This window comes from Typopeltis vanoorti, chromosome 20 (assembly GCF_054136105.1).
Source record: "Typopeltis vanoorti isolate ZY-2024b chromosome 20, IOZ_Tvanoo_1.0, whole genome shotgun sequence".
NCBI classification, from domain to species: domain Eukaryota; kingdom Metazoa; phylum Arthropoda; class Arachnida; order Uropygi; family Thelyphonidae; genus Typopeltis; species Typopeltis vanoorti.
In genome coordinates this window covers 40,783,516-40,799,245 of record NC_143568.1, presented here as the reverse complement: position 1 = coordinate 40,799,245, position 15,730 = coordinate 40,783,516, and the positions used below count along the sequence as shown (strand labels likewise).

The following is a 15,730-nucleotide window of genomic DNA, read 5'->3' as shown; positions in this document are numbered from 1 at the left end:
TTTAATACTTCCTATATTTCGTCCTAGTCACTAGGACATCTACGGGGATTACAAAAATAACTAATGTAACACGAACACAAATATCATACAATACTAAGCCCAACCACGTGGGTGACACTAAAGTCCTATCTAGGTGGAGCGCCCTCTAAGGGCGGTTGTAGGTGGCATGGAATGTAAGGTGGGATCTCTGGTGATGAGTGTTTCCCAAATCTTCGAAAGCTTAATGCAACCGTATTTATTAAGATTTGGTTGATTTCTAAGAGCTGCTGCTGCTTCTAAGAATAGTCTCTCTTTCTTGAATTTGCTGTGATGGAGCATGGTGGTTTCTTCCATGATACCCTGTGGGTGGTGTCCAAGACATGGTCAACCAAGCCTAAATGACCATAGTTGTGTTTGCAGATGTAAGACTTGTGTTCCTCTAGGCGGATGGATGCTGATCTGCCTGCCTGTCTGTCCAAAGTACGCCAGCTTACAGGAACAGGGTACTTTGTAAACTCCAGGCAGAGAGAGAGAGGAGGGAGCTGATCTTTCATAGAACGGATAAGGGTAGCAAGTTTGCGGTGGGGCTTATATGCTGTGTGTAGGTTGTACTTTTTTAGAACCTTGGCTATTTTTTCAGATGTGCCACGGATGTAGGGTATGGTGATGGCATTTTTAAATTCTTGTTGATGAGAAGGACAGGGAATGGGGGAGGAACTGATTATTTTTTTGATACTGTGATTGTGTATGTGGTTAAGCTCAGTAGTGAGGGCGGTTCCACTGGAACAAAGATTGTGGGCTCTCTTGGTAAGAGTTTTAATAATGCCATATTGAAGGCAGGTGTGTGACTAAGGTGTCTAGGAAGGGTAAACAATTGTTCTTTTCCTTTTCCATAGTAAACTGGATTCTTGGATGTAGGCTATTGAGATGACTGAGGAAGGAGTCGAACGTGTCTGGGCCATGAGGCCAAATAGAGAACACATCATCTACATATCTTAGCCAGATAGAAGGTTTGAGTGGGGCTGAGTCTATGGCTCGTTTTTCAAAATCTTCCATATAGAAATTGGCAGGAGCGGGGGGGGGGGGGAGGTGGAACCCATGGCAGTTCCCTCTATCTGTTTGTAGATTTTGTTCTTCCAAGAAAAATACACAGAGTTAATGGCAAAGGAAAAGAGATCTAAGATGTCAGAAGGAAAAACATTTTCTATAAGGATTCAGTTAAGGGAATATTGGTAAACAAAGAGGAGATATCAAAAAAACTTAACAATATGTCTGCTTTATTCAAGGTTAAATTTTCTATGAGGGCTTTAAAGTGGGTCGAGTTTTTTATATAGGAAGTGGACCAACTCTCTGACCCTACCCAGTGAGGGGTGGGGTCAGAGAGTTGGCCAGCTGTTTAGACAGTCTGTAGCAAGGTGCATTGGTGGCATCTACTATAGGTCTGAGTGGGGAATTGGGTTTGTGGATTTTTGGTAAACCGTAAATTCGAGGGGACAGGAGTGGAAAGGTTTAAGTTTTTTCGTGATGTCAGGGGGCCAGGAAGATATTTTTTAAGTAAGATTTTTAATTTCTTAACTTGTGTTTTTGTGGGGTCATGTTCTAGTGGGATGTAGGTAGCGCAATCACAGAGGATAATATTAATTTTGCGATTGTATTCACTGGTATTAAGAACGACTGTGGCATTACCCTTATCCGCTCTGGTGATGACGATACTTTTTTCTTTCCGTAAATTTAGGAGAGCCGTGCATTGGGCATACGATAAATTACTTTTTGGAGGCGAAGAATGAGCAAGGATGTTGGCTACTTCAAGTCTGATGTTGTTAGCTATCTCCAACAGTAAGCAACCGATTCCATGTTCGATGTTAACCATTACATCAAGCACCGGCACTTCCTTCGGAGCGACGGCAAAATTACGGCCAAGGCAACGGGTGCTGACGGCATTGTCGTTGAGCCATTTGGAAGAGAGGTTTACTACTGTCTGGAGCAGTTGAATTTGTTGTTGTGGTTTGTCTTTAACCAGATTGTTATATTTCTTGACGTGTTTATTTTTTATTTTTTGAAATTCTTTCTCTGCGGAAGTTTCCGAAATGCCAGAGAGAATCGACCAAAGTTCAGGGTTAAGAACGGTGGAGAGCTCTGAATGTAAGGAGCCAATGGTGGCGTTCGTCACTGAGAGGGTGGCACGAGTAGAGGCGATTTGCTTGCGTAGTAATGCCAGGCTGGTACTGTTATATATGTGGAGTGCTTTTTTGGAATGGAAATTGGTCTTTAGCTTAACGCAGTTCGGTATCACTCTTGTATCCCAACATCTTTTTAAAAAGGCCAGCCTATTTAGTTGCCTAGATAGTCGTAGTTTTGACTGGTTGGGCATAGTATTGTATGATATTTGTGTTCATGTTACATTAGTTATTTTTGTAATCCCCGTAGATGTCCTAGTGACTAGGACGAAATATAGGAAGTATTAAATTCTTTTTTAATCCTTTCTGAGTGTGTAAAAAATCCATTAAGCCTCCAACATTATGAAAAGGTAAATTAAATATACGCGGTTAATTAATCTTTTTCTTAGCCTGATCTGTAGAGGTCAGGTATTTATTATTATTTTTTTTATTTATTATTTATTTAATTTTGTTATTTCTTTATTTTAATTTAATTTTATTTTTATCACTAGAGGTCAGGCTAAGAAAAAGATTAATTAACAGCGTAGATTTAACTTACCTTTATAGAGTGCAAGAGCATGTAGCTTGGTTTCCTACACACATGTATCCTTCTGATTATGACCTCAATACAGGGATCGAAACGTCAAGTATTATTTTATTCATAATAAATAAAATAATCATTTCAACACGTGTTTTGTGTCCCTAAATTCGTAAATATGAATAAAAAATATTAATTTCACTTTATACATGATAAAAATATTATAGAAAAAGCTAAATAAAATCTAATTAAATAAATACTACAAGCAGGCACTGTATTTTCTAAAATATTTCCTGTTTTGCATTTGTTTTTCGTGTGTATTATTACAATGTTATTTCAGTTATTATTATTATCTTCATCCCAGTATTCCATGGAGTCAGAGACTCATCTCAAGAGCTCCCTTTGTCACACACATCATACTCATCAGGCTCCTCATACCATGCCTTAAATACATTCAAGTTCTATTCAGACACCACAATCTCAGGCAGTGCATTCCAATCGTTCATAACTCTACAGTCAAAAAAAACCTATTTCTTACTCTCTTTCTTATGTCCTCCTTATACAGCTTCCAGGGATGACCTTGTTCTCCTGCATTTTATAAAAACACCTCTTTAGTGTTAATATATACAACTCCATACCAGCTTGTATGTCTTTATCATATCACTCCTTTTCTTCCTATCCACTAGATTCTGTAAATTTCAACATTCCAGAAACTGTCATAGTCAGTTGCATCTGGACCCTTTCCTATACTCTTCATTCTTTTGAAAACCAAGTGACCAAATCTATACATAGTAGTCCATGTCAGACTTAATCAAGACCTTACATAATGGAACCAAAATCTCCTTCTTTCTACAAGTCATTATCCTCTGCATCTTTGCACTGTGTTTTCCTCACAATTTTGGCAATCTGTCCTAAATTTTAGATCCTTATCCACTCCAAATTCTCTTATTTCCTTTACCTCCAACAATATATATCCAGCAAGAGAAAATTCTACATCCCATCTTTGTTTTCCAAATTTTAAAACATTACATTTTGCAACACTGAACTGGGATCTCCACTCTTGTGCCCATTCACTCAGTCTGTTTTAATTTGTGGCCTTATAAGTCTTCTTATAAAGCCACAAAATCTGCTGTACTCTTCATGGTTCATCCCAACTTTGCTTCATCTGCAAGCATCTGAATATCCCATTCAAATTTTCCCCAATTCATTAGCATACAGGTAAAACAGCAGTGGCTCTAAAACATAGCCCTGAGGTGTACCACTAGTGACTTTCTTCTTCCAGGATATCACCCCCTCCCCCATAGACGACTTGCTGGCATCTTTCAGATAGCCTATCTCTAATCCAATGCACTAATATCTAATCCTTGTTGATAGTTTTATTATCAAAACTTATCATATGGTAATCTATTAAAAGACTGCAAAATCTGAGTATATCCATCTTCCTTGTCCAAAGTAGCTGTCACTTTATTATATAAGTAAGTAAATTACTAAAACATAATCTCCCTTTAGCAAATCCATCAAAGATAATACCACTGTTGCCAACCCAATTTTGGATGTTGGTTCTCACTAGCCTCTCCAACACTTCAACCACAATGCCTAACACAGATTGGCCTATAATTTGATGGTTGAGATCTTTGTCTCCTCCCTTATGAAGTGGTCCTTTGGAACTTACCTAATGTATGAGTCATATTAAGCAAATATACTAAGGCACAACTTTACTTGTATATATAGAGGCTGTTGATCTCACATCAGTTGCCTTAGTATCCTATAATGCAGAAACATTATGCAAAGGGTCACTACTCAGACCAGTTTTGGCATTTAATGAAGTATCCTCATTGGCTGTCCCAAGTAGATACCCAAGTTAAATCAATGCAGAATTTATATATTTTCTTTATACAATTAGAAAAAATGTGTATCACATTGTTATTAAAAACTCTGGGTGAAAAAAGTTGTGAAAATGTTTCTGCTTGGTATATATATAAAGAAAATGGATATACGGTGGTATACTTAGTGTTGCAAAGGCTTTTAATAGATTTTAATAAATGTATATTATATAAAGTAACTTGATGACTTGAACAGTCTCAAGACAAATAACAATGATTTGTCTATAAGTAGACAAATCATTGTTATTTGAGGCTTATGCTTAGTTATAGGATTCAGACAAGAATATAATTTCTTCTCAAGTATAAAATACATTGTAACCAACTGGTGAAACTTTCCGCAACTGTTGCTCATCTATAGTATTTAATAATAAGATGATAAATCTTTTTTATACTTGTATATAGAAAATATATGACTTCTGCATTGATTTAATTTGGTATATTCTTGGGTCAAGTTTCCACTAATTTTAGCAACAGAAATACTTTGGTTTTCTTTCCATTGTTTTCACTTTGATATTTTACTGGCCTCCACAAGGTAGTTTTGTCCTCTCGTTAGCACTGACTTTTCTAAGTAAATATTAAGATTGCTTTAATATTAATATTATTTAATATTTAAGATTGCTTAATATTAAGATCAAGGTAGTGCAGTTAATATCTGCATTATGAGATTACTTTTGGCTGTATCACAGCTTCCATTTTATAGTAGCTTAAATATAGCATTTGCTGGTGACGTCGAATTTTTTCTATATCATGGAATTATTTAATTTTCAGTCTTACGACCGAAAGTTTTTTCTCTTACAACCAAATGCAGTTTTCCTCCCCTGAGATAATAGTACCAATTCCTCCAAGGGTATGAACTCTAGGAATTGAAATTCCAAGATGTGAAGAAGCAAGACAGGTGACTAAGATTTTAAAAGAGACAGTTGACACTAGTAAGATTTATTCTTTCATGCAGTATGGCAGTGGGAAATATTTAATGGTAGTTAGATGTAAAAACAAAGGATAAACTATTAGAAGGTTTTATCGAAGGTAGCACAATTCCTGTAATGGTGGATAGTCAGGTTAAAACTGTAGAAATTGAATGGGATAAAAGCAGTAACATACGAAAGGGTATATCAGATAAAGATCCAAACTGGTTTTCTGGTGAGGTGATCTTCATAATGGATATGAAGATGCCTCTGCCAAATTTTGTCAACATTGGTATAACTCAAGTTATGATGAACTATCCCAGAGTACAAAAGGCAGCGCCCGCATTGTGGGTCATACTTGAGTGGCAACTGTCCAAAGCTAAATGTTTCTACTGTATGGAGATTGTACATATCACTGATCAATGTAATCCTGTCAGAAATGCAAAAGTTATCACCTGTCCTTCACTGGAAGAAATGCAACATTATCTTCCTTAATCGATTTCTTTTCATATTAAGCATGGGAAAGAAAAGAAGACTATTGTTGTTCTCTGTTTCTAGGGAAAATTTAATTCTCTGATAATTGAGTCGGTTTTTAAGAGCAAAATGTGGAAATCTGCTAGTGAAAATTTCCATTCTGCAAAATGTTACTTACAAAACAGCTATATGGAATCGCAGCAGTAATATCATTTAGAATGTGCTGTTTTCAAAATGTTTACATGTAGTATTTGCTGAGGTATGAGTAGAAGTTGTTCTTGTTCCTTCAGTCTATTTTTAAAGTATTTTTCTGACAAGAGAAATAACTGCATTAATTATGAAATCAAAGGATTTAATTCAGTGGTGTGGCTAGTAGATACCCAAGATTCTACCATCTTGGGTATCTACCAGTAGCCCCACTCTTTCACTGAAAGAGTGGGGCTACCGGTAGAGCCAGTTAAAACAGATATATTGGTGAGTCGTAAAGAAGTTCAGTCTAGTAAAGACAGTGCTTTCAAACAAACTTGGTAAAATCTCAAAAAAGTGCATGACCAAATCAACCAGAAATTAGTCCCAAAATTCCAGAACTGCAGTGCACTTTCCCAGTCAAATATGGATGGAACAACATTAATTAAAATTACCAATAATGAATATAGTATAACAACTGAACAGATATAAGACAAAATGCAAACAAATAAAATTGTTATACAAGGAGAAACTGAAAAAGTAAGACAACCAAAAGAACTTAATATGCAGACAAGATCAACAAGAAGAAAAGATGAATTAATAAAAAAAAATTGAGGATAAACAAAAAAAATTAAGACATACTTAAAAAAAGGAACAAAATACAAAAGAAGAAGATATAATAATCATGAAGGTGGAGAAGGTTGTGGATCATGGATCAACTTTGATCCATTCTGCAGAGGTCCAGAATGGATCAAAGCTCATTTTGATGGTCCATCAAAATGAGCTTTGATCCAGAAGTTGGGACCATCAAAATGATCAAAGATCATTTTGATGGTCCCAACTTCAGGTGCAATGCCCAATGATGAACTGTCGATAAGGGCATCAGCTCCCGTAGCCCATGATATGCAGGGTATGCCATACCATTCACTCAATGTTGCTTGGACCTCCTACATTGAAACTGGATGTGTTATGTGCTGCTGTTCTCATGCGGTTGGTCTGTATGGGCTGAACGGTCTACATCGATCCCAGTCATCAATAGTGCGTGGTCGGCCACCACCTGCTCGCTGTGTGCTGGTACGTCCATTGCTGGTAGACCCTTATTACAGTTGAGAACCCCAGGGTTCTTACCACTTGGGTGATGGAATGACCCATCTATCTTGCACCGATAATACGTCCATGATAAAGTTGCTAAGATTTCCACATTTACCGATGTTCGTTGATTGCAATACACTGTTGGGGAGGCCCCAGTGTCTGCCTATTCACTGTCTGCGTTCAGGTTGGGTACATTTCACTCTGTGCGGGGAATGCCAGTGTCAACTTCCCATCACTCCTATTTCTAATGTTTTGTCCATTGAGGGTGATACCTTATCTATGCACTGGAAGTTATGGCTATTGATGAGAAAAGTGGATTTTAATATGTTGAAGTTTCTTAGTGAAAAATCGTGTGTGTGTATGTGCACGCATGCTCAATGAATCAGAGTCTTAATGCCTAAATTTTGAAAAGGATAAAGATGAAATGCAACATTATCTTCCTTAATTGATTTCTTTTCATATGAAGCATGGGCAAGAAAAGAAGACTATTGTTGTTCTCTGTTTCTAGGGAAAATTTAATTCTCTGATAATTGAGTTAGTTTTTAAGAGCAAAATGTGGAAATCTGCTAGTAAAGATTTCCATTCTGCAAAATGTTACTTACAAAACAGCTATATGGAATCGCAGCAGTAATATCATATAGAATGTGCTGTTTTCAAAATGTTTATATGTAGTATTTGCTGAGGTATGAGTAGAAGTTGTTCTTGTTCCTTCAGTCTATTTTTAAAGTATTTTTCTGACTAGAGAAATAACTGCATTAATTGTGAAATCAAAGGATTTAATGCAGTGGTGTGGCTAGAGATTTTGCCGCCCATGGCAGTCCCTGAGTTTTCCGCCCCTCTCAATAGACCAAAAATACTACAAAAAGTCAAAACGATGTATAGGGAAATAAATTAAAACACTATATTTATTTTTGAAGTGAAACTTTAATTTCAACATTCTACAGAAAAGCAAAATCATCGCTGATTTTGCTTTTCTGTAGCAAAATCGGCGATGACATTAACGAAGTGTATTTCATAGTAATGTAGGTAATTCTTAATCAATTTTATTTAAAAAAACTCCTCTCACAACTAGCAACAGTTACAGCAATTGTGAGGAAAATTCGCAGTAATATTACAATATTTGGAAATGAGTTCTTGAGACTGTATTTTAGAATTAACTGCAAAAGTTCAAAAAAGTTCCAAGTGCCGCCCAGGATGGACCGCCCCCTGATTTAATGATACCCAGATTTCTGTAGTAATTCTGAAATATCTGTCATGGTATTAGAAAACGCAAGTATAATATAACTGTTTATTGATAGCTTCATCATTGCATTTTCTGGAAAGAATTATTCATCCATCTCCTCAGTGATACAAAGCCATTCTATTTGAAACCAGGCATATAACAATTGGTTAATTGTTCTAGACAATGCATCACATCAAATGATGCATTTAATAGATGGGAATCTTTGAGTGGTATAACTGATAAATTATGCATAATGATACCCATTATCACTTTACATCGCTTTCTGCATAGATAAACCCTCATTTCACTTCATATTTGAGTGATAAAACAAGGATTCAGACCTCTTCTGAAGGAAAGTTTTGCTTAAAGAAGTTTATACATATAAGCTTGGTATCTTTCCTGTGATCATTGTCCGTACCATGCTGAGCAAGATTGAACATGTGCATTTCCCATAACAGATGATGTCTTGGTGTTTACTTACTCTCTTATTACTTGAATCGCCAGTATGATTGAAATAAGTATTTGTTCCTCCATATGAGGAACAAATTACAAACTCAGCTGAACTTTGTACAGAAGCTCTGCACAGTTTTGAGCTGGTGGTACAACTGAATTGTTATACAAGCATGATCACAATATAGAGTCTGCCTGCTGCTAGCTGCTGCACATATTGCTGCCACATAAAGTATGATTTTTAATAAAATGAAACATTGTGAACAATTCAGGCAAAAGGTTTTTTTTTTTTGTTGTTGTTGTTGTTTTGTTAGAGATTAGACAGTGTAACAATAATAAATATGATTCAAAAAATAATAGTTTTTATAAACTCATACGTTGATTTGAAGCGGCTGTCACCAGATTTCACCAGTATCAAGATATATAAATTAATTTAATATACAGATTTTAAGAAAAACATAAAACTTTGCATAGCCAAGTTCAAATTTCAAAAATTCATTGCTAAAGTTTCAGGAACCTGTGGATTTCAATTTCAGGAGAAATCCTTTATCATTTTTTGTTTTCACTTTCAGGAGAGGTATATGGCGAGCTTGATGCCATTGCAGCGGAATATTTCTCCACACAAGGTAAGTATCTCAGTTAAGGTGATTTTCAGTGCTTTTATATGTTCCATCTGTAATGGATTGATGACACTTTCTAGGTTATAACATTTAAATAATGCATTAACCATATGTAATAATGAAATAAATTATTTTAATGACATTCTGGTTAAGCTTTCAGCAAAGTGAAATAGTCATCAAAGCATAGTAGCAAGATGTGAACAATGAAAAGATAATGTTCGGTAGATGGAATTTTCAAATATTTTTATTTCATTTCCCATGTATTGTTAGTTTTTTTTAATTTATTGCATGTACAAATTCAGAATTTGTCTCACTATATCTGAAATGGTCATGTTGCATTATCAAAAAAAAATAAAATGCCAGTTTCTGCTCACAGAGCTTTCAGACAGTGTATAAAATTATCCAAAGCACAACAGTTTTTTTTTTTTTTTGCATTCATTTCTACTGAATATGCTCTAGTAATTGTTTAAAAATGAAATGTCATTTTGACTGTTTTTGTGTGAAATATACATGGTGTACCTGTCAGAGATGTGAATTTTTTTCTCTCTCATTTTTGAATTAAAGTGATTATACAAATGTTAAATGAGAGAGATAAGAAACATTATTCAGAATTGTGCCTTATGGTATAACCAGTGCCAGAAGAACAAAATGAATAATTTATTGAATTATTAATAGTTTGCTGGATTTCAAACTAGTATCTTCAGACCACAACACTGTGGTAAGATACACAATACTCAATATTCCCTTAACCTCAATATAGCCATGCATATTGAGGTTAGGGGAATGTTTCCTTGCTGATTTTAAAAATGTAGCCTCTAAGATCTCGAGCAACTTCTATGCAGCATAATTGCCTTTTTCCATTTAATCCTTTTTGAAGAATGTGATTTGAAGGAAATCATGGCAGATCATGACCTACCATACAGATGATTGCAAATGTAGTTATGTTCTTCAAAGCAAATGTTATCGTTTCTCCCAGTTTAAAGAAAGCTAAGTTGCAGGCATAAACAGTCTTGTACACTTCAGGATGTGGAAGGACGAGGCTGATTCTTCAGAGGTTGGATAAGGGTTGCCAGCTGGATGTGTGCTTTGAAGGTGGAATAAAGATTACATTTATGAATAACTTGAGCATTGTTGTGATCTTGGGGTGGGAGGATGTGGGCCATATTATTTTTTTGTTTGCTTTATTCAGTATTCTTGTAACTACTAAAATGAGTTAAATATTAGTAACTCAATAAATTTATTTTATTCTTCTGGTGTTGTTTATACTGCAAAGCACTATTTTTGAATGACCACCAACACTTAGGCTTATTATTATGCTTTCAAATTATGAAAAATATTAATATCTTTCTGCATCAGTATAGGAACATAAACTAATTTAGCAACTACTGGTAATTGACAATCTAAAAGTTTGGAGACTACTAAGATAGCTTAGAAGCAGAATGAGTATCACAGAATGAATGAAAGAACATAAACAGGATCTAACAACTTAAGATCAGAAAAACTCAGTTTTCTTCTGAAAGAACAATCCAGCCAGTCTCATAGCCTTCACTTCTTTGGTCATAATTTTCATCAAACCATGAAACTGAATTCTCTTGACATCATCAAATTCCTGACATGTGCCCTCAAGGGATGTACGGAACATTATTACTAACTTCCTATCAGTAATTTCCCTCCAAATCAATCTGTTATCTGTCAAGACTCCAACATTATCAGAGCTTATATTTCTGTCTTTTCATGAACTTTTTACTGTATCAGTTCAGTCTTCCTCTTGGTCTTTTTCCTGTCAACCTGGCAGAGAAGACCTTTTTGCTAATCTTTCTTCTCCCGTTCTGTTTATTTGACCATACCACATGAGATTAGCTCTGCTAACACATAACGCTTTCATTTTTTCTTGAATAATGTTTGTATATTTAGTCTACAGTTCACATTAGAAAGCCGCTCAACTTTTATTCGCTTTAAAACTTTCTTACATGTTCTTCTTTTCAGTGTGAAATTCAATTTAAGCGCCTCCGTAGCGCAATTGGAAGAATGACGGTACGTTGCGCCCTTCCATTAGAAAAGGCCTAAGTTCGATTCTCGTCATGACGGGAAGAATCTTTATATGGACTTTTTCAATTGAAGATGAGTTAGCCGATCTCATACAAAGGTAGCAGGGTTTTTTCTCCTGGAAACTCAGGTTTTTCATCCTGCATACAGACAAATCGGCCCTTCAGAACACACGCAATTTACAGACAAAAAATACTAGCGGTGGCGGTGGTTGTAGGCAGTAGATGGCATTGATGTAGGTGATTGGTAGTAGAGGAGACGGAAAGTTGTACAAGTTGGTGTCCTCCCGCAATGAGTCTTCAGACTCCTTGGAGGTCTCACGAATAATAATAATAATAATTTTATCCTGCTCAAGATTAAATGTCGATCAGTTCCAATTTCAAATCCTATGTACACTGTAGTGTCTTGCACCAGTGAGAAAACATCACTATCAACAAAGTCAATGAGACTTTTCTTATTCTTGCCTCTTCTCTCTATGTGAATTTGTGCACATTTTTATGTTGAAACATTGTGTTAGTAATAACCAGTCCATGTCCTGAGCAGAAATCCAACAGGTATTTGCCATTATTATTATCTTTGTTCTTTGCTGCAAATTTTCCCAAAACATTTTTGTATGTCTGACAATCACTTCCTACTCAGCTATTTAGATCCCCAACAAGGACCAAATTTTTCTTTTTCCTCTATGTGTCAGTTGCTATCTCTTAAGTCTCAAAAAATTCCTCCACTTCTACCCAGAGCCATCTGTTGGACTATAGGCACAAATAAGTCTCATTGTCCAGTTCCCCATTCTGATATTTGCTCAAATCACTCTACTTAATATTACCTGCCATTCAAGAAGATTAGCCTCGTATTTAGTGTTGAATACTATGGCTACTCCTTTTTTTCCTTGATTGTCATTGCCTGAATATAACATTTTGTATTTATTGCTCAAAAAGATCTCACCAGTTTTTGCCTTTTTTGTTTCAGTCACCCCTATTATGTCAATGGTACTTATCCAATTCTTCAGCTAGCTCCATTTCTTTACCATTCAGGCTTCTTATGTTGATATTACCAATCTTGAACATCTGGTGATGTTGAGTTGGGATGTGTTTCAGGATTTGTTCCAGTAGCTGACTTTTCGCTGTTTGCTCTGGTTCCCAGGCGACACCTCAGCCAGCATGAAATTCTGTCATGTATCATCATTTTATATTTTGGTTTAAGCCGATAAGAATTCAGTTTGGTTAGCTAAATCCCAAATTGCCAGCACATCCTTGTTCATTCAGTATCCAGGTAGACACCTAACAGGTGCACCACGAGAATGTGAGGGTTGGACTTTAGGTCAGAAGACCAGGTCAGTTCTCTGCATTTCTTTTAAGGCTATATGGAAGTCTCCTCTCAGTTATATAGCTTTGACCCTTAAGCACCCCATTCTCTTGACACGAAATTATATTCTTGTTTAATTCTTGACCCAAACTTTGTTTGGGTGAAGCATTAAACAAGATTGTGTTTAATTTAAAAAGCATTGTGTTTACTTACTTCACCCAAACACAATTTGATCTATATTCTTATTGGGCTAAGCTTATTGGACATAGAGGCTGTTGATTTCACATCAGTTATAGAATCCCCAGAATGCATAGCAGTACTTTCAGACGTGTGCAGTGTATTGCTTGCTTTATGGAAATATGGATGAATTTTGATCTTTATGGAAGTTTCATCATTAGAAGCTAGACCATGGAAGATGCTGAGGTTGAATTGGTGCAAAAGTCATATATTTTTCATATCTGTAAAATAAAGCTGGAGAAAAGGATATTCTAGTGTTTAGAGTAATTACTTTGAAAAATCCTTGAATGCAGTAACACTTCATGGAACAGCGGTAAAAAAAATATCTAGTAGGAATGTAGTCAGGAATATGTTTCAGTACTATTAAAAAAAAAAAAAAAAAAAAAAAAAACTATCATGGACTGAAATATAGAAGGCCAGCTTAGAGTACATGATTGCAAAAATGACCTGAAATGAATCTGAATCTTACTATAGTAAACGCAGTCATACTGTTGAAAACTCCTAATCAATGTCCCATTGATACAGTACTGTGCTCGAAGACATTCATTAAAGAAAACTGCCTACTAAAATAAACTACTTCTATGGTCCCTACAAGTTTGATATAGAGCAATGTTTCTCAAACTTCAGATATCAGCAGACTCCTTCCTAAATTTTCATTATTACCAAGTACCGCTAATTAATTAATTAAAAAATAAACTGTATAACTGAGAGGGGACCTCCACATAGCCTTTAAAGGAATACGGAGAATCGACCAGGGCTTCTGACCTAATGTCCAATCCTCACCTTCTCGTGGAGGAATTTTTTGAGGCTCTAGAGAAAGCTACTGACACAATGAAAAAGGAAAAGTTGGTCCTTGTTGGGGATCTAAATAGCAGAGTAAGAAGTGATTATCAGACATACAAAAATATTTTGGGAAAATTTGGAGAAAAGAGCAAAGCTAATAATAATGGCAAATATCTGTTGGATTTCTGCTCAGGACACGGACTGGTTATTACTAACACCATGTTCCAACATAAAAATGTGCACAAATTCACATGGAGAGAAGAGGCTAGGCGTAAGAAAAGTCTCATTGACTATGTTATTGTTGATAGTGATGTTTTCTCCCTGGTGCAGGACACCAGAGTGTACAGAGGATTTGAAATTGGAAGTGATCACTATTTAGTCTTGAGCAGGATAAAATTAAATTTCATATTCAAAAGAATGACATGTAAGAAAGTTTTAAAGCGAATAAAAGTTGAGCAGCTCTCAAATGTGAACTGTAGACTAAAATACACAAAGATTATTGAAGAAAAAACGAAAGAGTTTGAGAACAGGAATCAAACCTTGGAGATTCAGTGGCAAACTCTGAAGAAAGCATTGATTGATTCTGCCAGAGAGCCATGTGGTGAGGTTGTCTGCAAGGATAAAAAAATCAGAACTCCCTGGTGGACACAGGAAGTTAAAGAGACAGTGAAGGAAAAGAAGAAAGCATATCAAAAGCTCCTTTCAAATAAGTCAGCTTGTGCTCTTAGAGAATATAGAGACAAATGCAAGAATGCTAAACACTGTGTAAAACTAGCTAAACAAAAGTCATGGGAGGACTTTGGCAAGAATATAGAAAATAAATATCAAGAAGGTGGCAAAATATTCTGGAGGTTGTTGAAGAAGCTTAGGAATGGAGGAAAGAGTGCTGTAAAAGGAGTTAGCGATGATAAAGGTGACATGAAAACAGGAGAAAAAGATATCCTTGAAGTATGGAGTAATTACTTTGAAAAACTGCTAAATGAAACAAGCAGTGATGACAGCACAGTGGTAAAAAACACTGCCCAGGCATGCAGTCAGGAATACATATCCATACTTCAAGTAGAAAAAGCCATCAAAGGCTTGAAATGTGGAAAGGCAGCAGGAGTAGATGATATTCGACCAGAAATGCTGAAGTATGGTGGTATAAGAGTCTTACAGCGGCTGCACTGCATAGTTCAGAAAGCCTGGACAGAGGGACGAATTCCTGATAATGATGATTGGAGTAGAGCTCTCATAGTACCATATATAAAAAGGGAAATAAAACTGAATGTGAGAATTACAGAGGTATTTCTCTACTGAGTGTTCCTGGCAAGATCTATGCAAGTATACTTGAGAAACGGTTGAGAAGACTTGTGGAAGAAAAGCTTGGTGAAGAACAAGCTGGATTCAGGCCAAATAGAGGCTGTCAGGATCAGATCTTCACTTTACGACAAATAGTCGAGAAAGCATGGGAATATAAGAAAGATCTGTATTTAAGTTTTGTCGATCTGGAAAAGGCATATGACAAGGTGCCAAGAGAGAAGCTATTCAATACACTGCAGTTATATGGTGTGAATGGGTCATTATATCAAGCAATACTAAGTCTTTATTTGAATTGTAAGTCAGCAGTTTGAATTGAAGGAAGTACAGGAAGATGGTTTAATGTTAAATCTGGTGTGAGACAAGGATGTACATTATCCCCTCTGTTATTCATTATCTATATGGATCACATTATGAAGGAAAGTGGTATTAAACATTATATCAAAATTGGAGATGTTAATGTGAGCTCTTTGCTTTATGCGAATGATGTTATACTTCTAAATAAATCTGCTACAAGTCTGCAAGATTCTCTGACTAAATTGAATAGCTGTTGTAATA

The 15,730-nt window shown here is 35.9% G+C and overlaps 1 protein-coding gene across 1 annotated transcript in view; it reads left to right on the top strand.

The window, feature by feature from the left end:
- The window catches only part of LOC150095391 (protein DENND6B), a 480,236-nt gene that overhangs the window by 350,130 nt on the left and 114,376 nt on the right, over positions 1 to 15,730 (top strand). The window contains exon 16 of the mRNA XM_090410571.1: positions 9,458 to 9,511. Coding sequence (XP_090266697.1) covers positions 9,458 to 9,511 — 54 coding nt within the window. The remainder of the gene's footprint in view (positions 1 to 9,457; positions 9,512 to 15,730) is intronic.